Source organism: Bubalus bubalis, chromosome 17, assembly GCF_019923935.1.
Source record: "Bubalus bubalis isolate 160015118507 breed Murrah chromosome 17, NDDB_SH_1, whole genome shotgun sequence".
Classification (NCBI taxonomy): Eukaryota; Metazoa; Chordata; class Mammalia; order Artiodactyla; family Bovidae; genus Bubalus; species Bubalus bubalis.
This window is the reverse complement of record NC_059173.1, coordinates 21,337,690-21,362,147: the sequence shown is the minus strand read 5'-3', so window position 1 is coordinate 21,362,147 and position 24,458 is coordinate 21,337,690. Positions and strand designations below refer to the sequence as shown.

General features: G+C 52.6%; 1 protein-coding gene across 17 annotated transcripts in view; it reads left to right on the top strand.

Moving 5' to 3' along the window:
- NCOR2 (nuclear receptor corepressor 2) overlaps positions 1–24,458 on the top strand; it is a 238,145-nt gene that overhangs the window by 89,745 nt on the left and 123,942 nt on the right. For all 17 annotated transcript variants that reach the window (XM_045163104.1, XM_025267798.3, XM_025267796.3 and 14 more), the window contains 3 exons: positions 6,258–6,437; positions 10,882–10,995; positions 20,240–20,296. In XM_045163104.1, coding sequence (XP_045019039.1) covers positions 6,258–6,437; positions 10,882–10,995; positions 20,240–20,296 — 351 coding nt within the window. The remainder of the gene's footprint in view (positions 1–6,257; positions 6,438–10,881; positions 10,996–20,239; positions 20,297–24,458) is intronic.

Below are 24,458 nucleotides of genomic sequence, written 5' to 3'. Positions count from 1 at the left end.
GCAATCATCTTTTTAAAATGTATATATTTTTACTGAGCTGCGCTGGGTCTTAGTTGTGGCATGTGGGATCATTAGTTTCAGTATGTGGGATCTAATTCCCTGACTAGGGATTGGACTCATGCCCCCTGCACTGGGAGCACAGAGTCTTAGCTGCTGGACCACTTGGGAAGTTCCTATAATCACCTTTTATATAGGGGACCGCAGGCTGAGAGAGCCACTCGCCGGCAGTCACTGGAATGTGAGAAGTGGGCCCTGAAGCCCACATGGCCCAGGTCTGCCCAGGATGCTATCCCCACCTTGGGCTGTCCCTCTGGCCCTTCGAGCCTGCCATCCTGCCATCCCCTTGCTGGCATCCTCCTCTTAGATTCCGTGACCCCTCAGCCTCCTGGGAGGGATGTTGCTGTTGGAAAAGCTATTCCCTGAAGAGGGTCTTGGGTAGTGGGGGAGCGGGGTGCATGTGGCAGGGGACACAGGGCCATAACCAGGGAGGCTTGATGTCCTCCCAGAGGTACCAGAGCCTCGAGTGGGCCATGCTCCTGTGCTCACATCTGGCTCTGCCTGGAGTATTGGCTGGTGCGGGTCTCTGGTCAGCCCCTATCAGGCCTCTGCTGCTTGCCTATGGCTCTGCAGAACTGGGCTCCAAGCCCTCAGGCCTGCGGGTCCTTCTGAGGGTCTCTGGGCCTGACAGGGGCTCTGTGTGTCCTTCTGCTTATCCCTCTGCTTCTTAGAGTGCCCCAGGGTGCTTCCTCTCCTTCTGGGAGTCTTTCTCAGTCTCTGCTTCTGTCTCTGTGTCTCTGTCTCTCTCTGCCTGGATGTGTGTGTATCTGTGTGTCTCTGTTTCTCTCTCTGTCTCTGTCTGTTTCGTCCCTTCCTGGACCTCATGGGTGTGGGGGAGTGATGGGCCCAGTGTTGGGGCCTGGCTGGACCAACTCCTGTAATTGCTCCAGGCTGTTAAGAGCATTTGGAAAGTATGAGCGCATTTTGGGCAAGGGAAGAAGCCAGGGGAGAAACACAACTCTGAAGGAGTTCAGATGTTTTTTGCGTCTGTTGTGTGGAATTTAGCTGGATGCGTGAGATAGGAATTTGATGGGATTTTTTTTTTTTTTTTAAACAGCACTGCTCCCTTCCCCTCCGGCTGTGTTCCTTTTTCATATAAAAATGTTCTGTTTTATAATGCTTCCCTGCCCTCAAGCCTCTGGAGTCCTGTGGCATCAGAGGCTTCCTTTGAACTTCACCAGACTTGGTTCTGGGGACTTTAGAATCATCACAAACGGCACCGTTTCTGAAAGTCTCTTTGTCTGTTGGGGCCCCGTTGGCTGAAAGGGGCAGAAAACCCACACAAACCTGGCTTAAGCAGGAGTCCTGGCTCATATAACTGAAATCCCAGCATTGTTGGCTTCAGGCACAGCTTGATCCAGGTGACATGTCCCTGGGTTCCTGTCTCTGTCCGTTTCTTGGCTCTGCCATCTTGCATGTGGTCTTGTTAACAAGAAGGCAATTTGAGATTCCAGGCCTTCCTCTTCCCACATTCAAGGTCAACAAAAAGAGCTTTCCCTGTGTTTCCACATTTCCAGACAAGAACTATTTATCTCTCTGCCTTTGGGTAAGCCCCTGCCTGTCCTGGAATCCATCATGGTGACTGGTGGAGTGGACTGTGGGTGCCCGAGCCTGGCCCTGCCCTTTCCTGGGTCTGAGACGGAGGAAGGGGGAGCCCCACGGGGTCCTCTCCAGCCCTCAAGGCTTTTGCTTACCTCTGTGTCTGTAATTTTACATAATGAGCTTTTCTGTTCCACGTTGGCCTGAATTTTTACGCCAAGGGCATCTGACGGGGAAAACGGTGCCAACTGCTACCTAGCGACTGGTAAGGGTATTGGATTATTATTTTCCTCCTGCGGGTTTGGACTGAAATGAAGGCCAGCCGCCACCGGGAGAACCATCTGGAGGCCCAGTAGCCGGGCTCCCCCAGTCTCCTTCCTGGAAAACTCAGCACCACAGAAAGCACTCTTTGCCCTCTGGTATGCATCTTCTAGTCAGATGGAGGTGAAATTCACATAATATGAAATTAAGCAGGTTGAAGTGAGCAAATCAGTGGCATTTAGTACATTCACAGAGTTGTGCACCATCTCTGTCTAGTTCCAGAGAATTTTCATCATCCCAGAAAGAAACCGTGACCCATCAACAGCCACTTCCTCCTCCCCAGCCCCTGGCAACCACCCGTCGGCTTTCTGTCTCTATGGATTTACGAGTTCTGGATACTTCATATCAATGGGATCATCCGATACGTGTTTTATGTCTGGCTTCTCTCATTCAGCATCATGTTCTTAAAGGTTCATCTGTGTTGTACCATGGGTCTGTACAGCACTCGTTTTTATGGCTGAATCATATTCTATCATATGGAGAGACCACACTTTGTCAGTTGATGGGCCCGTCTGTGCAGTTTTGCTGAGAATAAAAGCCAAGCCCGCACCTTGAGGAAGAAACCATTGAAGAAGACAGCTTTTCCCCATCAAGACTTTAAGAAAAAGTTTCCAACAACTTTTCCAGTAGTTCCTGGTCATTGCCAACTGCTTCATCTGATCCCTCTGCTGCCCTTGTCAGCTTTGGGAACGGAAATCTTTTCCCTCATGACATTTTATTTACAATTTTTTATTTCTTTATCTGGCTGCCTGGGCTCTGCGTTGCAGCGTGTGCTCTTTATTGCAGCATGTAGGCTTCTGTAGTTGCCGTGTGCAGGCTTAGTTGCCCTGAGGCACGTGGGATCTTATTTCCCCGACCAGGGATCGAATCCAAGTCCCCTGTGTTGGAAGGCAGATTCTTTACCACTGGACCACCAGTCTTGCTCATGTCATTTTGAGAATTATCCCTGAATTAGATGAACTGTTTCGGGGTGTCCTGGCACTGAAAGCCTCCTGTCCACAGTTCTTGTTCTCACCCTGCTCCTCTCCCTTCCTTCTTGGTCCTGGTGGAAGATCAGAGCAAGGCAGGAGAGATGTTTCCTACAGCAGGTAATAGGACTGGGCTCTGGGAACCATGTCACCAAAACCTTTCATCTCAAGAACGCTGAGAAGTGATTGAGGCTATTGGGGGAGACCAGCCAAGTGCTGTGGTGCACAGAGGGAAGGGGCAAAGCTCAGATATGGGTTGGGGGTGGGGGCTTGGACGGTCAGTCTGATATGAAGTGGCACACAGGTAGAGTCCTGAGAGGGCACAGCTGGTACAAAGGCCCGGAGTTGCCAGGGTACGTGAGCGGCTTCTAGTTTGGCATCTGTGGGGTCAGAGGCCTGCAGTCCCTGTGTCCCCCAGCTCATCCTTCCTACTGGGGAGCAGTTACACACACACACACACACACACACACACACACACACACCCTTTCTGAGTATTTCTCTAGAGGTGGTTTAATTCCGTGCACAGCTTTGCTTCTAATATCAGGGAGTCGTGGACCCTGGAAGGGACTCGCTCTTGCTTTCCTGCCCAGCCACATGGTTCTGAGAGATGAATGAATGTGTGGTGGGGACCTTGTTTCTGCTGTAGGAGCCCCTGCCACCTGGTTGCGTGCTCTGCCTGCTTCTGGAGAGTTCTGATCAAGGTCTTGTCTCTCTTATCCTGAGCCCTCCAAGCCAAAGCTCTATCACTTTGTGACTGGTGACCTCAGGCATGTCATTGAACCTCACTGGATCTTTAGTTTCATCTGGAAAATGGGGAAACCTGTACTTCCACTTCCCGTGTGGGCTGTGACAACTATGTGAGTTAAGAGCATAGTAAGCTCCAATCCTGGCCCTCAGCTTGGGTGTGTAAATAAAGTTTTATTGGCACCCAGCCATGCCCATTCCTGGGTGTCTTGTCTTTGGCTGCTTTCCCACTGCAATGATGAGTGAGTGGTTGGAGCACAGACTGTCTGATCTGCAAAGACTGGAGTGTTTTTACACCTGGCTGTGTACAGAAAGTGTGCTGACTGCTGGCTTAGAGCCATGCCAGACCTGTGCCTGCCAGTTCCTTGCCCCCTCATCTGTGCTATGGGGATGCAGTGGCAGCCCCCAGGAGAACCACAGTCAGAGTTGAGGGGTAGGGTGTGCTGAGTGGAATGCCTGGTTCGGTTTCCTGAGTGTCCCTGAGGAGCATGGAGGGCCACATCAGAGCCATGTCAGGGCCACATTGAAGGACTTGGGGCCTCTTCTGCCTTTTCCCCAAGGGTTCTGGGTGTGTGGAGGATCTGAGAGTCTCGACACCTGCTCTCCCCCACATCTCAGATGGAAATGATAAGGCCAGAGTGATCCCCAGATCCTTGGGCTCTGTGGGCTTCAGTGGGGTCTGTGTGTGTAGGACCGAGACCCCAAGGACAGAAAGGGTAGACTTAAGATGGCACCAGAGGGCTTCCCTGGTGGCTCAGATGGTAAAGAATCCGCCTGCAATGCAGGAGACCTGGGTTCAATTCCTGGGTCGGGAAGATCCCCTGGAGAAGAGAATGGCAACCCCTTCAGTATTCTTACCTGGAGAATCCCATGGACAGAGGAGCCTAGCGGGCTACAGTCCATAGGGTCGCAACGAGTCAAACACGAGTGAGCAACTGACTCACACATAAGATGGCACAGCCTCTGCTCAACTCGAGCTGAGGGGGTGGGGGGAGAGTGGCGCTTGGCAGCCCCGGGGCTGCAGTTGTCCCTCCGAATAATGTGTCCTCTGTCCTCTGGCTGCAGCTGCTGTGGGGGTGGGGAGGCAGCCGCCCGGAGCTACTCCTGGGGCTTCCTCTGCCACAGCTGCTGGCTTGGCCTTGAGGATGGTACAGGGCGGGGGCCAGGTTTGGGGAGGACGGCTCCAGCCAGTGCCTGTGGAGCCCTGAGAGTGTGCCAGGCTCTGAGCTGAGCCCTCTGCACATAGGTACTCATTCAAGCCTCACAGCAGCCAGAAAGTGAGAATGGTCCCATTGTACAGATGAGGAAACGGAGGCAGGTGATATGCTTGTGGTCACGAAGATCCTGGGTGGGGATTTGAACCCAGGGCCACATAGGTGAGTGCTCTGGGGGCAAGGACTGGGTTTTATTTTACTTCCTCCTCACTGTGCTCCCAGCAACCTTGGATGCTCAACAAACTTTCACTGATGGTGTGGAGCCACTGACTCCCTTGTTTGCTTAACACATTTTTGTTTTGTTTTTATTTTTGGCCACACTGTGTGGCTTGTGGGATTTGATTTCCCTGACCAGGGATTGAACCCAGGCCCTCGGCAGTGAAAGTGAAGGCCTAACCACTGGGCCACCAGGGAATTCCCAAGGTGTATTTTTTGTTTTGTTTCTTTTTTTTTTTAGCACATTTTGGAAAATGACTTCATTACACAGAGAGTAACATTCAGTGAAGGAAAAGCAGAAAAACACTGGTAAATAAAAAGAAGAGGTAGGAAGGAGGGTGGGATGAATTGGGAGATTAGGATTGACATATGTATACTAGCATGTGTGAAAGAGATAACTAGTGGCAACCTATTGTGCAGTACAGGGAGCTCAACTCTGTGCTTTTTGGTGACCTAGAGGGATGGGATGTGGGGTGGAGGTGAGAGGGAGGTCCAAGAAGGACGGGATAGATAGATAGATAGATAGATATAGCTGATTCACTTCATTGTACCACAGAAACTAATGTAACACTGTGAAGGCAAGTAATACCTCAGCTTACAAAAAGGAAAGAGAAAATATCCCCCTTTTCTCCCGCTTCCCCAGTAAATACTTTTGACATCTCTGTGTCCCATTCTTATAGTTTTCTTGTGTTTGTGTATATCTTCTACAAAACCAGATTTGTAGTGTGTATGATATTCTGTAACTTGCTCATTTGGACTAAGAATCGTGAATAAGTGTTCCTGGAGGGTCAACTGAGGCCAGTCCCTGGGATTTGGAGGTTGTGGGTTTTGATGACAGTTCTCGAGGAGTTTGATCTGGAGGGAGGACACAGGCAGGGTAACAGGGTAGGAGAGAGGTGTGTGATGGGGAAAGGGAAGAGGGAGGCCTTGCAGGGAGGCTTGGAAAACTTGCCTGTAGGAAGATAGAAGAAAGGATCTGAACTCTGGAGAAGGCCAGGGAGGGAGCATCTGGCAGGGGACCGGTGAGGGAAAGGCAGGGAGGTGGGATCAGTGAGCAACCTTGTGTCTGGGACGTGGGGGCCGGCACAACAGATGCCGGGTGTGTTGGCACCTGAAGTCATGGCTGGAAACGTTCAGTGTATTCGGGGGGTGGGTGCATCCTGTCCTGAGCCCTGCCTATTTTTTTCCTCCCCTGCAGGACCGCAGCCTGACAGGCAAGCTGGAGCCGGTGTCTCCTCCCAGCCCCCCGCATGCTGACCCTGAGCTGGAGCTGGTACCTCCACGGCTCTCCAAGGAGGAGCTGATCCAGAACATGGACCGGGTGGACCGGGAGATCACCATGGTGGAGCAGCAGATCTCCAAACTGAAGAAGAAGCAGGTGTGGGTGGGTAGGGGAATGGTGGGTCTCAGTTTCCGATCCAGCAGCAGCTGCAGCTGAGCAGATAACATAGTAGGAGTTGCAGTTGTTAGCGTGTGGTGAGCACGGCCTGTGTGCCGACTCATTTTTACGCCCTTTATGTTTATTGGACAGCAGAGCTGTTTTGTGCGGTGCTGCCTATTGGTACTTCCTAATGGAAATGTTCTGGATCTGCCTTGTCCAAAATGGTAGCCACTACCCACATGTGACTGTTGAGCCTTCGAAATGGGCCTAGTGCAGCTGAGGAACTGAATATTTAATTTAGTTTAATTTGAATTAAATGAGCTGTACACTTGGATAACCAAATGTGGCTGCTGTCCTGGATGGCACAGGAATGAACAGCTGTGGGGTAGACAGTTGATTCTCTGTGCCTCCCTTTCCTCATCTATAATGTAAAGGAAAATTTCACATGATTCTGGCCCTGGCTCTGGAATCTGGATGAGCTGGACCTCCTAGCTCTGCCTCAGAGCATTCACCTCTCCGAGCCTCAGTTTGCTTGTCTGTAAAATGGGCACAGACATGACAGTACCTCTTAGGGTTGTGAGGAAGGGACAGAGTCACGTGATGAAAAGAAGTCATCATTGTCATTGAAATAAAGGAAAAGTTGACATAAAGAATAATAAGATTAATTTTATAATTTTATTTTTACTTTTTCTTGGCTCTTCTGCTTCTCTCTCTGGCATCTTCAGGTGTCTGCTCAGATGTTCCCTCCACAGAGGAGACCCCCCCCCCCCTCGACCTTTATAGGAGTTCTCATCACCACCCATTCTTTCTCCTGGGGGTCAGCAAATCCAGCCAGATGTGGCTCAATGCTTATTTTTGTAAATAAAGCCTTATTGGCACACAGCCACATCCAATTGTTTACACATTGTCTGTGGCTGCTTTTATGATTCAACCGCAGAGCTGGGTGGTCACAAAAGAGACTGTGTGGCCAGCAAAGCCCAGGATATTTACTTTCTGGGCCTTTATAGGGAGTTGGCTGATCTCGTCACCCTGCTGAATGGTGTCACCATTTGAACGGATGTGTAGTTTGTTTTGTGATGTTGTGGTCTTCTCATGACTACAGTGGAAAAGCGGGGTTCTTCTTTTTTTAAACTTGTGTTTATTTATTTAATTCAGTGTTCGATTGTGCTGGGTCTTGGCTGCTGCGCTCAGGCTTTGTCTAGCTGCAGTGAACGGGAGGCCACTCTCTAGTTGTGTGCACGTTTCTCAGTGCACTGGCTTCTCTCGTTGCAGAGCGCAGGCTTTGGGTGCACGGGCTTCAGTAGTTGTGGGGCATGATGCTTAGATGCTCCACGGCATGGGAAATCTTCCTGGAGCAGGGATCGAACCCATGTCTCCTGCGTTAGCAGGCCAATTCTCAACCACTGGACCACCAGGGAAGTCCAGAAGCAGGGTTCTTCTCTCCTGTTCCCTGCTGTGCTCCTAGCAACACTGGCACAGAGTAGGTGCTCCTTGAAAACTGCGGACTGACTCAGTGTAACTCCTGTCTTGACCCTGGGGGAAGCAGGGTCACACCTGATTCCCTCCAGGTAAGGATGCATGGGCTCCATGACGGACCCAAGGACTCATTCTGGCCACCATAGGCAGTGGAAGGAAGGCTGGTGAGAGACGCTTCCTGGAGGCCAGTTTAGGGCAGTGTGACAGGCTTTGAAAGTTATACAAGGGGAGGGGAGCATTGATTCCAAGAGACCTCGGGACTGTCGCTCGCCTGGGGGACCTGAGGATGGTCCGGCAGCCTGGCCAGTCAGTGAGGCTTGGCCTACTGCGGGAAGTGGGTGGGTTTCCAGGACGGCAACACGCCATGTGGGGAGGCCGGGCCCTGGTTGGAGTCAGCAGTTATGCCAAGGCCAGCAGAGTGCTGGGCCTTTAGGTCCCCCAGGCCTGGCTTCGGGGTGAGGCTGAAGCTACAGGCCGTGTGCACACGTTTGTGACTAAGGCTGGAAGCCAGGTGGCCCAGGGCAGCCCTCGATAGCAAGATTAAAAAAAAAAAAGAAATTCCATTTTGGCATTTTTCTTTTTTAAATAAAATTCACAAAACATAAAATGACTCTTTATAAGGTGAACAATTCAGCGGCATTTAGTCCGTTTACAGCGTTGTACGAGGACCATTCCATCTAGTTCCAAGACATTTTCATGACCCCCAGAGAAGACCCCTGTGCACACTAGCAGCCACTCCCCTTCTCCCTGCCCCACCAGCCATTAACCTGCTTTCTGTCTCTGCGGATTTGTCTGGACATTTCCTGTAAATGAACCAAACACCCTGTGGCCTCTTGTCTGGCATCCTTCACTCGGTATGCATGTCTTCAAGATTCATCCCTGTTGCAGCCTCTGCCAGCCTCATTCCCTTTGTGGCGGGTATGCCGCTGTATGGATCGATGGTCCACAGTTGTTTATCCGTTCATCAGTTGGTGGACATTTAGGTTGCCTCCACCTTTTGACTATCACGAAGAGTGCTGCTGTGAGCTTTTGTGTTTGTGTTTCTGTTTGAGCACCTGTTTTCAGTTCTTTGGATCTGTATCTAGGGATGAAATTTCTAGGTCCTACAGTAACTCTGTGTTTAATTTTTAGTGTCTCAGGGAGGGTCCCCTTCACTGATTGGTGAGAATCTTCTTCCTGGCTATGCATGCCTTCCATTTCTTGGCGTAGTTTCTTTCACACTTTTTGGAGGGATTTCAATGTTTTTCTGAGGGCTGGTTGTCCTTCTGAAAGCCACCACTAGGGGTCACTGTGGGACTGAGGCAGCTTGGCTCAACCAGCCTGGCTTCAGACTTTCTGCATGGCCCCCCCTCTTGGCTGTATTTTTGAGTTCATAAGGTTTGCTTCATGGTCATGGGCAGGGTGTGCGAGCCTTATGAGCAAAGAACAGTGTTCTCATCTCCCTCAAAGATGCCCTGTCAGATTGTATTCCCCGGGCATTGGCCTCCTGTGTGACTTTGGGCCAGTGTCTTAAACTCTCTGGTTTTTGCTTTGCCCTTTTGGTATAAAGCAGATAACAGCATGCAGGGATGTCTTTTATGGTGTTTGGAGGAGGACGGTCCAGTATGAAGACCACAGGGCAGATGACAATGATAATAATGATGATGAGAAGCTGCTCATTAGGTGCTGAGTGCTTTGTGTGCACCAGCTCATTTAATCCTCACATCAACTCTCTAGGATAGAACCTTTTATTATCCCCATTTTCCAGATGAGAAAAGTGAGGCTTGCGGGAGTTCACTTGGGGGTGTTCAGCAACTTCTCAAGGTTACACAGCAAGTAAATACAGTTAAGTCCGCTGCATATGAATGAGTTCCATTCCAAAAGCACATTCCTAAGTCCAATTTGTACCTTAGTCCAACAAAGTTACACAGGCTTCCCTGGTAGCTCAGCTGGTAAAGAATCTGCCTGCAATGCAAGAGACCCTGGATCAATCCCTGGGTTGGGAAGATCCTCTGGAGTAGGGATAGGCTACCCATTCCAGTTTTCTTGGGCTTCCCTAGTGGCCCAGACAGTAAAGAATCTGCCTGCAACATGGGAGACCTGGATTTGGTCCCCTGGAGAAGGGAATGGGTACCCACTCCAGTATTCTGGCCTGGAGAATTTCATGGACAGAGGAGCCTGGCGGGCTACAGTCGACGGGGTCACAGAGAGTTGGGCATGACTGAGTGACTTTCGCTATGAGCAACTAACTCTCAACCAACACTTAGCCTGGGTACCCAACTAACACAATCGGGTATATAGTACTGTACTGTAATAGGTTCATAATACTTTTCACACAAATAATACATGAAAAACAAACACAAAAAATAACCATCTGTAATCTTACAGGACCTTGAAAATTACAGTAATTACAACAGCTGGCATACAGGGGCATGCTTGCATCTTTGAAAGTTTGCAACTCAAAGGTTCATGTGTAGGAGACTTACTGTTGTAGAAATAGGGTTCCAGTATGGACAGTTTGGCTCCAGAGTCTCCATAGCCTCTCCTGAGGATGACGGTGCATGTGTTAGTAATGATGGATGATGGGTCACCTTCAGTGAGCCCCCAGTCTGACTGTACATAAATTAACTCATCCAGGAGGCACGGCCATGAGTCCCACTTTACAGATGAGAAAACGGAGGCACAGCGTGGTTAAACTGCTTGCTAATACTCACCTAGCTGGTAAATCACCAAGGCTGAACTTACACCCAGGTAGGCTGGCAGCAGAGTCTGGAGCCAGCCCTGGTCAGGCCCTTCCCTGTGGGAGCTGGGGCCTCTCCAGGGCTTGGAGTCCCTGTGGGTGACTCAGAGGAAATGGTTAGCAGCCTGACTTCCTGTTTGGGGCCACCAGCCTGGCTGAACGAGGAGCCGCCCCCGCTGTTGGGGGAGCTGCCTCTCCTTCCGCCTGCCGGCGTGCTCACCACTACACTCTCCTCGCTCCCCACAGCAACAGCTGGAAGAGGAGGCCGCCAAGCCGCCAGAGCCTGAGAAGCCCGTGTCACCACCGCCCATCGAGTCTAAGCATCGCAGCCTGGTGCAGATCATCTACGACGAGAACCGGGTATGCCCCATCCTGTCCTTCATAGCCCCTGCCCCACCTTTTCCTGCTTGCCCTGTGCTGGCCACCAGGTGGGAGGCAGGTGTCACTGTGAAGGATCTGACTCTCTCCCGGGGCCTCAGTATTCCCATCTGTGAAATGGGCATCCCTGTGACCACCTTCCCACAGATCTGGGTTTGTGAGTAGGAGGGGGAAGGGGTGGCCACTGGAGACCCATCTTGGTGTGGCTGTGGTTTGGACCGTGGCTGGCCTGTGGGATGCAAATGAAAATGCAGGCGTTAAGTCATGGGAGAGCTTCAGGGGTCAATTGATCATTGGGGGGGATGGGTAATCACTTAGGTACTCAGAAGAAATTCCTGTAATGCAAAGACAGTAGTAATATTATTTGTCATAACAGTAACATTAGTTGAACAGCTCCTTCTTTTCAGGTGATGTGCTAAGTTTTTTTACATAGCAGTCGTCAGAGAGTAGGTATGGTGATTGTTTCCAATTAACACAGGGAGAAACCGAGGCCCAGAGACATTAAGTGACTTGTCTAAAGTCACACAGCTGGGAAGTGGTGGGCTTGAGATTTGAACCCGTGAGCTGTCAGATCCCAGGGCATTATTTGTCGACACTGGCCTCTGTTTACACTGAGCCCTGGAAAGGGCTGTTGGGATGGTTGAACATAGAGTCTGTAGCAGACTGTGGAGCCTCCTAGGGATCTTTGGAGGGCAGCTGTTGGGTGTCTGAAGGGGAAGGGGCTCAGGGTACCCAAAGTAGAGTGTCTCACAGGGGGCTGAACCCCCAGGCTGAAGCTGCACTGAAGTGGAATCTGTTATCTGGTGAGGTGGTGAGCTCCCCATTTTCCTCAGTCAAACCACTAAGAGCTCAGCTTCAGTGATTTGCAGTTGACTCTTTTCAAATGTGCTCAGGGCCTGTGGATGTTGAGTCCCCTCCTTGATTTTACAGGAGAGGAAACTGAGGCCCAGAGAGGGATTGCTCCTTGTCTGTGGTCATACAGTGAAGTGTGACAGATAGACTCCTGTGATTCCCCCCTGCTCCTGTCCTTGGCTCCTGACCATGCTTCCCAGCTGTCTCTGCTGTGAGATTTGCCCCTGGCTGCTGGATCAGTGCTTAGGGTCCAGGCAGGCGCTGGAGAGTCCATGGTGTCCCATGGCTTGGATGGCTAACTCTAGAGCCTGGGAACATGTGGTTGGTGCCTGCGGCTGTAGCTCCAGGCAGGAAACTATTGGATCAACTGGTTTGGCTATGCCATCATTTCTTGAAACTGCAATAGATGCAGGATGATACTGAACTTGCTGGGAGCCTGGGAACTGTGTGCCAGGCCTGTCAGGGCTGGTCACCTCTCATACCCTGGCTTCCCATCCAGTCAACCAGTAACGATCAATGATAGGAGAACTAAAGCAGCTGTGTGTACTTTAGCCAGATATCCTAGGTTCGATCTCATCTCTCTATTTTCTGGCTCTGTGACCTTGGGCATATTTCTTAAGCCTCCCTGTAACCCATCCTCCTCACCAGTGAAATGATGATAATTATAGCACCTACCTTGTACCAAGGTGTGGGGATTAAATAAGTTCATTATGTAGTGTCCTTGGAATAGTGCCTGCCACCATGTAGGTGCTAAGCTGGGGCTATTAATTGCTATCGTCATTATTCTTTTATTCTTGTATTTGTTTACATTTTGCATGATTTCACTGAATTCTCTCCAGACCTGCATAAGATAAGTATTATTATTCTCTCTGTTTTACTCATAAAGAAACCATGGCTCAGAGAGGGAAAGTGACCTACCTGGGGTTGCACAGCAAGTGAGTTTTGAGGCTGGGGATCAGAACCAAGAATGAATTGGCTGCAGGAGCCTGTGGCAGAGGGGGCAAAGGCAGAGCCCCTAGAGCTGTCACCCCAGGCCCCCTGATCCTCGGGTGGTATTGTCCTCTCTTCACCCCAACAGCACCTCAGGCTGGGGACTTTATGCCCATTTATGCTGATTTCATCCTGATGGGGTCCTGACAGTAGGTGAAAGACACTGGCCTTCCCCCAGCCCCCCATTCCATATTTTCAGATGAGGAAACAGAAACTCTGGGTAATTTCTCCAAGGCCTTACAGGTAGTGAGTGGCAGACTGGGACTCAAACCCTAGGTCCTGAGCTTCTGAGAGCAGTTCCCTGCCTGGCAAGTTGAGGTGCTCTGGATGCATCACACTCATCCTGTTCATTCATTCATTTACTCACTCATTCAGCAACTGTGTAACTGAGCATCTGCTCTGGGCCTGCCACTGTTTCAGGCACTGGGGTGCAGCAGGGACCCTGGCCTCCTGCCCCACTCACAGTGGCTTTCTGATGGAGGAGATAGCAGTTCAGTTCAGTCGCTCAGTCATGTCTGACTCTTTGTGACCCTGTCCATCACCAACTCCTGGAGTTTACTCAAACTCATGTCCATCAAGTCGGTGATGCCATCCAGCCATCTCATCCTCTGTCGTCCCCTTCTCCTCCTGCCCCCAATCCCTCCCAGCATCAGACTCTTTTCCAATGAGTCAGCTCTTCGCATGAGGTAGCCAAAGTACTGGAGTTTCAGCTTTAGCATCATTCCTTCCAAAGAAATCCCAGGGCCGATCTCCTTCAGAATGGACTGGTTGGATCTCCTTGCAGTCCAAGGGACTCTCAAGAGTCTTCTCCAACACCACAGTTCAAAAGCATCAATTCTTTGGTGCTCAGCTTTCTTCACAGTCCAACTCTCACATCCATACATGACCACTGGAAAAACCATAGCCTTGACTAGACGGACCTTTGTTGGCAAAGTAATGTCTCTGCTTTTTAATATGTTATTTAGGTTGGTCATAACTTTCCTTCCAAGGAGTAAGCATCTTTTAATTTCATAGCTGCAATCACCATCTGCAGTGATTTTGGAGCCCTAAAAAATAAAGTCTGCCACTGTTTCCACTGTTTCCCCATCTATTTCCCATGAAGTGATGGGATCAGATGCCATGATCTTCGTTTTCTGAATGTTGAGCTTTAAGCCAACTTTTTCACTCTGCTCTTTCACTTTCATCAAGAGGCTTTTTAGTTCCTCTTCACTTTCTGCCATAAGGATGGTATCATCTGCATATCTGAGGTTATTGGTATTTCTCCCAGCAATCTTGATTCCATCTTGTGCTTCCTCCAGCCCAGCGTTTCTCATGATGTACTCTGCATATAAGTTAAATAAGCAGGGTGACAATATACAGCCTTGACGGACTCCTTTTCCTATTTGGAACCACTCTGTTCCATGTCCAGTTCTAACTGTTGCTTCCTGACCTGCATACAAATTTCTCAAGAGGCAGGTCAGGCGGTCTGGTATTCCCATCTCTTGCAGAATTTTCCACAGTTTATTGTGATCCACACAGTCAAAGGCTTTGGCATAGTCAAGAAAGCAGGAATAGATGTTTTTCTGGAACTCTCTTGCTTTTTCGACGATCCAGCGGATATTGGCAATTTGATCTCTGGTTCCTCTGCCTTTTCTAAAACCAGCTTGAACATCTGGAAGTTCACGGTTCACGTATTGAAACCACTCCTCACCACCCCCCCCCATCCCCTACCCCTCAGGCACACCATGGGTCTGAAGAATTTGCCTGTCCTTGTCCCAGTCCCTCTTTCTTTCCTTTCATCTACCCCACCCCTTGCTCCCGCCTCAGACCCTTGGATTTCCTTGAACACTCAGGCATGCTTCTGCCTCAGGGCCTTTGCACTGACCACATCCTCTGCCTGGAGCTCCTTTTTCCCCCGTTGGGCTGTCTCTCTCTTACTCCTTCAGCTGTTTGCTCAAATGTCCCCTTTTTGGTTAAGGTCCATTTTGACCCTCTGTTTAATCCTGAAAACCCATCAGCACCTCCTCTCCCTGGCTTTAATTGTCGCCACTGGACATAATTTATATTTTGTTTGTTTATTGTGAATTAGAAGCTCCATGAGGGCGAGGATTCTTTTTTTCCCAGCTGTATCTCCAGCGCCTGGCACACAGTAGGTGCTTATTAAGTATCTGTTGAACAGATGAATGAATGCCAGAGAGGTGGGAGACTCTCCCCACAAAGAGTCCTCTAGTTTTGGGTGGGACTGGCCTGTGTCCCCAGTGAAGGTTGGCGGGGGTGCCCCTACCAGGGCCAAGCCTCAAGGGCTAGAGGCCGGGTGGGCAGGAGCAGTCAGGACTTACTACCCCTTGGGGGATCAATCGGATTAAATTTTAATCCTCCTTCCTTCTCTGCGGGTTCCTCTGAGAGGCGGACACAAGGGTCTATCTTTAAATGCCACGCCGGCTGGAAAATGCGGCTTCCTGCAGGGCAGAGCCTGCCTAGCTCTTCTGCAGACTGGACTCGGGTTCATTATCCATTCGGGGCACATGGATGAGGCGCCAGCATGCGTGGGTGGAGCTGCCTGTGTGGGTGGGGCCAGGCAGGTGCACGCAGATGGCAAGGCAGGAGGCAGGGTTGCTGCAGGCCCCAAGGGGCAGGAACGGGCAGGGCGGGGCAGGGCCGGGATTGGGAAAGGCTTCTTGGAAGCCGTGGGTGGGCCACCGACCTGAGGAGTGCCTTCTGTGGGGGCTGCAGCACATGTGGAGGCTCACAGAGGGGCTGGGTTCTCGTTTGATCTTCAAAGGGAATGTGTAGGGGTTGGAGGTGGAGGTCTGGCGGGTGTGGGAAGAGGCTCACACTTTGAGTTTGGGTACAACAAACACACACACAGCACTAGCGAAGGATGTTTACACATTCTTATACAAATAAGAGACAATTTGCATGGTGCTGGCTCTGTAGTTCAGGGCAGTGGGCAATCCAGGCAGACTTCCTAGAGGTGACTTGAGCTAGGTCTGCACAAATGGGCACCGCTGGGAAAAGGTAGAAGGACCTGTCCAGTGGAGAGGATGACAGCCCCTTCCGAAGATGGTGAGGAGGCAGAATTCACGGAGGCAGGGCCCTCCGATTGCTAAGGGATGAGGAGGAAATCAGAGAGTAAGAACCAAGTCCTTTTTTGTCTTAGATTTTAAGCATCTTTCTAGTAAAGTGTGTATACAGTGTGGTTAGGACTAAGCCGGACAAAGATGAATAAATTCTGTCAGTAAAAACCAAGAATGTGTAGCATTTTGTAGAGCATTTTGGGAGTCCAGGCACCCCAATGCCCAGCTTCAGACTCCCCTCCCACTCGAGTTGTGATACGGGCATCCCAGGCTGAGCCCCGCCTCTGCCTCTGTGTCTGTCCATCATAACTAGCCCTGGAGTCCAAGGCTTCCTCCAGATTCTTGTGCATGTAGGGAGTGCTGTGCTCTTGAGTTAACGTGAGCCCATGAATTCTACCTCAGCACTAGGTCACTTCCGTCCCGCACCTGGAAAGGTTCTGGACGGGGTCTTTTGGCTGCAGCTACAGATGAGGAAGCTGAGCCTGGGGGGAGGGGTAACTGCTCCCCTGAAAGGCTGCAGCACTTGCCAAGTATGGAGGGGAGGGTGGTGCAGCCTAGAGTGGGGTGCGGGGGTCCCAGACTTTCTGGGTGGGTAGGTGGGTATTTCCTGGTGCTGCCTCCTTTCTGCAGAAGAGAAGGGTGAGGCTTGGAGCTCAGACTGGAGGAGCTAGATTGGGGGCTTCAAGGGGCGGGGGGCTGGCCAGGGGTCTGGTCAGGGTGAGGCTCTGGCCCTCCTGCCCAAGAACTGGGACTGTGTGTGTGTGTTTGGGGGGAGCGGTTCATGTCTACATGTGTGTGGGTACATGTGTAACAGTGGACAGTTGTTTTCATGTGTGCAAATTGTGTGTTGGAGCCACCTTGCAGGGGACACGTGTGCGCTTGTACCCCACACATGTATGTGTTTATTTGTTTACGTGGGCAGACCTACTGAGGGCTGTGTGTGTGTGTGCCTGTGTGTGTGTGTGTGTCCCTGTGTGTGGCTTAGCATGTGCGGGGCATGTGATTCCTATGCATTTGTATGTCTGTGCACGTGTGTGTGTTCCAGTAGGATGACTGTGTGGATACACATGTGTTTGAGTCAACACGTGTGGGGCTGAAGTGACTTGCTGAGGGTTAAAGCAGAGGGGGCTCCCAGATGTGGGTCCCTGATGGACAGCTGTGTGTTTCTCGAAAGCCGTGCCCACCTAGGGGAGGAGCCCAGTAGGCGGGACATCCACTTGCATCCTGACTGCCCTAGCTCGCTGGAAACCACCAAGCAGATTCCCAATGGCAGCCCCTCCCCCCTGCCTCCACCGCCCCGCCCCTGCAAAGCGGACCAGAGAGCCTGGGAGCCACGATGTGTAGCATGAGGTGGAAGAAGCCCCCCCGGAAGACATGAGGAGGTGGGGTGCCAGTTCAGGGCCTGCCTGTCCCATCCTTTACCAGCTACTTGAGCTGCGTGACCCCAGCCTCGGCTTCCTTGTGTGTAAATGAGGCTTACAAGGGATCCAGGCCTGGCACGTGTAGGGGGTCACCTGGTGTGAGCCGTGGCCTTGTGTGCCTCGTTATTGTTGACAGCAGTAATAACAGCTAGCCCTTACCTAGCGCTCCCCACATGCCAGAGCCTGATTGAGTTTAGCTCGGAATGTGTGTTGGTTCATTTAATTCTCTCAACAGCTGCATGGGGCGGTGCTGCTCTTGTCCCCATTTCGTAGATGAGGAAACTGAGGCTCAGAGGCGGTGAAGGGACTTGTCCAGGACCACACAGCTGGCAAGTGGATCAGAGCCCAGTCCGGCTGCCCGTGTGGCCTTGCTCTTGACCACCCTGCTGTCCCGTGTTCCAGCATTGCGGCATCTTTAGGACTGCTCCATAACAGTCCTAAAGATGTCATGTCATTTTCTTTTCCCTGCGTGACCTTTTGGAAATTGAGTTGTCTTAAAAAGGCCCCAGGGCCACTCAGGGCTTCAGCGCAGAGCTTGGGGGAAGGCCTGTTATGGAGCAAAGGAGCTTTCACACCGGCTGTGTGACAAGAGTTGGCTGCCCTGGGCTGTGCCTCATCACCTGGGCTCCCTGTGGCTTTGGAAGGTCGGGAAGGGTCTCTTCGCTGCTCTCTTCTGCAGGGGCTGCAGGAAGGCCCCTGCCCAGGTGCTTGTGTTCCGGAGACAGGATGTGGTAGAAGATGGTATCCTCTTTGGTTCATAGGACACAGGCTTCCTGAGCCCCCGTATGGGTCCCGGATCTGAGACCTGGGCCCAGGGATGTGATGTGGCAGTTCCAGTGTCCCAGTCTCTCCAGCCCTGCCCTTCCTGTGTTTGACGTCACCTCTTTGTCTCAATGGGCAGTTGCCCATCTCCACAGAGCCTCATGAATACGCATAAACTCCTATTCATTCCTCAAAACCCCGACTGTGTATCCCTCCTTTTACCTTTCTGGAGAGAGTGACTCTGACCCACTTAATGACTCCCTCGTATACCTCACGTACCTTTCCTGCCTGAGCATACTAACCTGCCATCACTGCTCATGACTAACTGCCCACTAGCCTCGCTTTTTTGCAGACAGAGGCTGATATTATTCATTTTGTTTCATGCCGTGGTGCTTAACACAGAGTGGCTGCTCAAATGTTTGTGGAAGCGACTCTGTCCTCTCGCTACCCTATACCCAGTCCTTCTGGTCCAGCTAGGGAATTCTTCCATCTTTGGTCCCCCATGGCTGACAGTTTCTGGCTTTGTGATGTGACCAGGGCTGGGGTGGTCTGCGGTGACTGCCAGACTGGTACCTGCCACAACTCAAAGAAGATGCGGGACCTAAGTCTAGGGGAGGCCCTGGATAGGACCAGCTCCTGTCTTTCTCCCTTCTTGGAGCCTGGAGATCAGAAGAAAGACTTCTTATACTATTTTCCTGTGCCTTAGTTTCATCATCTGTAAAATGGGGATATTTCTATCTCCCTGACTCCGTGTTATGTGTGATTCAAATACTACTAATGCATGCCATGTACCCAATGCTTGACTCATAGTAGGTTCTCAATAAAATGGCCATCATTAACGATAATCATCTGCACCACCCTCCCGGAAGATTTTCTGGCCCCCAGCCACACTCTGAGGCTACTGCTCTCAGGGTTCTGGCTTTGCACAAAGGGGGCCGAGATCATGGCTTGTTCTTGGGTGGGCTGGGCCCAGGGCTCTAGGCAGAGCCGTCCTCGGTGCCAGCTTGAGCCCACCTACATACCTGCCCTCTGGCACGGGGGCTGGTGAGGCTGGTCCTCAGCACGCCTCCTCCCTGCTGTGACACCTGGGCCTCCAGTTCTGTTGATAGCCATGTCCTCCGGGGCTCTGGGTCACCCCCGTACGGTGGGTCTGGATTGGGTGGGTTACTGGGGGAGGCTTTCAATCTGATAATGGTGAGTTGCTTGGCCTGTCCTGCCGGTCCACGCCGAGTCCTGGCTGGTCTCCCTGAGTCGGGCTGAGTCGTAAGCACCCAGCCTGTCCTGGGTCACGGGAGGGTCTCAGGTCTCTCAACGTGTGCACTGTGGGCACCCCGCTTTCCATCTGATAGAGACATCCTCTGAAGCCACCTTTCCCAGCTCTGTGCCCACCCCATCCCCCAGCCTGCCCAGCCAAGTGGGCCCTGTGGTCCCAGAACTGGGCCTGGCGCGGACACAACGTCCACCCTTATGGTCAGGGTCCAGCCTGTTGAATTCGCAGTCACCTAGCCCTTTCTGCCATACGTTCCTGTTTTCCTAATAAGTCCCGAGTTGTGAGTGGGGAGGGAGGCGGCGAGCCCCAGGGCAGCTCAGAAATAGTCACATGATTGTGAAATAGAAGAATCCTAGAAAGGGTATCTTCCCCGTGCCTCTATCTCGCCCTCTCTCCCCCGCCTCCTCCCCCCTCACTGGCGGCACCAGCTCCGAGGTAATTGGAGACACTCAGCCGGCTTCCAGGCTTCCAAGGCAGAGGAAGGCATCTCGAGGCCTGGCCGGGGATCTGTGCCCACTCTGGGCCCTGGTGGGGGGGACTGCGTTGAGCTGGGGGCTTCGGGGGAGCCGGCACCAGAGAACAGGGTGTGTTTGTTCGAATCGAAACTTGGCGGGCTTGCCAGGGCTGCTGTGGGGATGCTCAGGCCTCTCCGTGTTGGTCTCCAGCCCAGGGAGGGCTGGCGAGGGGGAGCTTCCCCGCCCCCCACCCCCGCCCCTGGGGCCTGGATGGGTGTGCTGGGCTGGGCAGCTGCTTGGTGTTCCAGGAGGAGGCCTCTATTTATAATCTGTTCTGTGTGTGTGTGTGTGTGTGCGCGCGCGCACGCCTTGGGTGTCTTTTTTTTTTTTTAATTCTTTCTCTTCTCCGTCCCCTTGCAGAAGAAGGCCGAGGCTGCACATCGGATTCTGGAAGGCCTGGGGCCCCAGGTGGAGCTGGTGAGCTGGGGAACAGGGTGGGGTGCTCTGGGAAGTAGCTGGAGAGGTGGACAGGGCGGCAGGTGGGTGTGGAGGCAAGGAGGAAGTTGTCTGCTGCCAAGCTGCCCTGTCCTCTGGAGGAGACAGGAAATCCACCCTCTGATAAGAGGGACAGGCAGATAACAGTGGGCAGGTGGGCCGGGCCGCGCTGGGTGCGAGGTGGGGGTGTGTCAGCCCTCCGGCTCTGCTCCCAAGCCTGGCCAGTTGAGCTGCAAGATTGACTAGTTGGAGTCCAACCCGTGTGGTCTAGCTGGTCGCAGAAAGCCCGTGCTCTGGGCCGGGTGATCTGGGTTCAACTCGCAGGTCTGTAACTTCATAGCTGTGTGACCCTGAGCAGGTGTCTTAACCTCTCTGTGCTTTGTTTCCTCATCTGTAAACTGGGACGAATGATCTCACATACCCATTAGTGAAGATGAGCCATGCACCTTTTTGTGGCGCCCTGAACACGCCACCACTGAGACAGTGAGGGTGGAGCGTTAGTTGTTGCTGTTATTGTTACCACTGTCAGTGCCATTTTGCTGATGGGAAGATGCCACGTCGGCAGCAGAGACGGGAAGCAGACCAGGCCTCTCCTCTCTCAGGCACCTGTCACCCTCTGTGTCACCAGGGATAGGAAGCACGGGAGCGCGGAAACTCCCGGCCAGTGGCTTTGGAGTCCTGGGAGAGATGGCCAGAGCTCCCGCCTGCCCGGGACCACTGTCCCATGGCGTGGGTGGGTGCAGAGATGGGGGCACAGCACGGGGGACGCGCCTACTGGATGGCGCGAGGGTCTCTGCATGTGTGTACTGGCTGGGGGGCAGAAATAAAGTTTTATGCGTTCGGAGCCTAATTTTAAACTTGGCCCCACCTTGCGTTTGCCGCGTGGCCTTGGGAAAAGGACTCGGTTTTCTCAGCTGTGAAATGGGGACGCTGTGGATCTTGATGAGGGACCAGTGAAGTCGTGCGCGGTAAAGGCTCGCTGGCCCAGCGCCTGGCCCACGGCAGGCACTCGGTGTTGTGGTCGCCTCAGAGGGTGCAACTTTTGTCCCTGGAGTTTTCTCTGCAGTGACAGCCGCTGTCCAGCCTGGGGGGCCGGCTGCGGATGGGCCGCTGTGGAGCTGTGAGCAGCTGGACTCTTCCTGTCCCCAGGTCCTCGCAGGGGCAGAGCCACACAGGCAGTTGGGTTGGGATAGGGGCTCAGAGTCGGACACGACTGAAGTGACTTAGCAGCAGCAGCAGCAGCAGCAGGGGCTCCTATGGCTCAAGGGCAGAGCCCAGCGCTCCTCCTGCGATGGGTGACAAGCTCCCAGCCTGAGCTCTTGCTTCCCGTTGGGCATGCTTTCTGAGATGTCTCTCGCAGCCTCTTTTTAAAAAAGCTTTTAAGTAGCTTTATTGAGACGTAATCCACGCACCATACAATTCTCCCATTTAAAGAGTACAATTCAGTGGTTTTTAGTACGTTAGCAGATGTGTGTGAGCGTCTCCACAATTGACTTGAGAACATTTCACCCTCTCAGAAAGAACTCTGTTCCCTGAACTATCACCTCCTTATCTTCCCCCTCCTCGCCTCCCACCCCTCTCCCCCCAACCACCAATCCGCTTTCTGTCTCTATGGATTTGCCTGTTCTGAACATTTCATATCAGTGGAATCATACAACACGTGGCCTTTTGTGCCTGGCTTCTCTCTCTCAGCTTCCTGTTCTTAAGTTGTAGCTTGTATCTTGGTTGCCTCATTCCTTTTTATGGCTGAATTGTATTCCATTGTATGGATGGACCACATTTAATTTATCCATTTATCCATTGATGGGCCTTTAGGTAGATTTTGCTTTTGGCCATTATAAATGAATCGCTGTGGACGTGAACGTACAGATTTCCACGTGGATATGTGTTTCCCTTTCTCTTGGGTGGATATCTAAGGCCTACTGAAAGTGAAAGTGTTAGTCCCTCAGTCATGTCCAACTCTCTGTGACCCCACGGACTGTGGAGCTGCCAGGCTCCTGTGTCCATGGGATTCTCCAGGCAAGAATACTGGAGTGGGTTGCCATTCCCTTCTCCAGGGGATCTTCCCGACCCAGGGATTGAACCCAGGTCTCCCGCATTGCGGGCAGATTCTTTACTGTCTCATCTACCCAGCTGGATCATATTCATTCTGTGTTTAACCTCTTGAGGAATTAACTGCCAGATGATTTTCAAGAGTCACTCCACCATTTTCCATCCCCATCAGTCAGCCACTGCTCACCTTGGTTTTTCCCCTTTCTTGCCAGGGGAGCTCCAGGACTAGATTTGGCTCCTCAACCATTTCTAGACCTGGAGGCCCTTCCTTTCCCCTTTCCTGACAATTACTCCTGGGGGCTCCTGAGTAGGCGGTGGGGACCTAAAGGGAGATCTCTGGGTCTGGAGGCCTGAAAATTCCACCGAGAGCAGCAGGGTGTCTGTGGTGCTCACAGTCTCAGTGATTCTTTCCCGGGTCTTTGGGGGTGAGGATGCCATCCTTTGGGGTTCTCAGAGAGGAGGCTCCCTCAAGGCTGGTGGCACAGGAGGCGGAGGTCTGGAGTGGCTGGTGGGCTGCGTGGCTGTCACTGGAACCCTCTTGAAGTCCATAGGCTCTTGGCTCGGTGGCCTTATCGGGGGCTGGAGAGGGGACTCAGGCTGACAGAGCACCAAGTCCGGCCTTGTGGCGATGTCGTCATCCATCTTCCAGGTGAGGCTCAGAGAGGGCAGTGCCTTGCCCAGGGTCACACAGCAAGAGATGAGGTGGAGAGGTGTGCTGAGCCCAGGGGGTTGCCACCAGCCAATTCCTCAGAGGTCTGCCCTCTGTCTTGGGTACCACAAGGCCCGAGTGGCCAGAGGTATCCTCCAAGCAGAGGCAGCTCAGAGGCGCACTCTTTGCAGAGAGCTGCTTCCTGCCACCCGGGAGTCCTGTCTCAGGCTGGGAGGGGGGCCTGGTGCTGCTGACCCCAGGTCTCAGGTCACTGGGTGGCACCACTGGGGAGTCCAGTTCCCCAGGGGTCTCTCCCATCTGCAGCCAGGGAGCAGTCAGCCGAGGAAGACAGTCACCTGGGGGGAGTCCTGGGCCCTGCAGAAACGTGCGTGGGCAAGAGATAATAGTGAGCCTGCGGGCTCGGCCCTCCACCTCTGCACCCTGGGGACCAGGCTTGGCCCAGAGGAAGGGGCAGCCCAGCCCCCACCTCCTCTCCATACGGCTCTGAGTCACTGGTTTCCTTCCTGTTCAGAGGTGTTATTTTAAGAATGCGGTGTCACCAGAGGACCGAGGGCCAGCACTGACACTTCATTTCTGGCACCTCGTCCACCTGGTTCTTCTCGGCCACCCGCCGGCTGCCTGCCGCCAGGCCTCAGGGGAGGAGCCCCGTCCTTCTCCCCAAGACCTAGCTCCTCTTTCCTAGTCATTTCTGTCCCAGGCCTTCCAGTCTGGCACATCCTGCCCTGTGTGCGCACTTTCTCCCTCCTTACTCAGCTGCACCCCCATTTCTAGAGGAGGAAGTGCAGCCGTGGAGGGGGTGGGCCTTCCTATCTACGCCCCAGCGCACCCCCACTCCCGCCCCCCCTCGCTCCTCTGGGGTCCGGGCCAGGGATTTCCCCGGCTAAATCCTTTTTTTTTTTAAAGTATATTATTATTATTGGCTGCGTTGGGTATTTGTTGTTGCGGGCAGCCTTTCTCTAGTTGTGATGCACGGGCTTCTCACGGCGGTGGCTTCTCTCATTGCGGAACACCGACTCTAGGTGCACGGGCCTCAGTAGTTGTAGCAAAAGGGCTTAGTTGCTCCGCCTGTGGAATCTTCCCGGAGCAGGGATTGAACCTGTGTCTCCTGCACTGGCAGGGGGATTCTTAACCACTGAACCACCAGGAAAAGTTCCACCTCTTTGGTCTTGTGTCACCCTGGCAACAGGTGAAACCTGGGTGGTAGCAGAGAAAGCTGCTGTGGGTGTGAAGGCCAAAGTGACCTCATGGCCTCTATATTAAAGGACATGCCTCCCAGGACAGAGCAGGTGTTGCCTGGCCTTGTACAGCCCCGCTGCAGGTGGTGAGGAGGTGTGGGAACCCCCACCTCTGGCCCTACCCCCTCCCCCCCAGCAGTGTACCAGCCAGAGATGCTTTGTGATCCTTCCTTCCTGCCCTGACAGG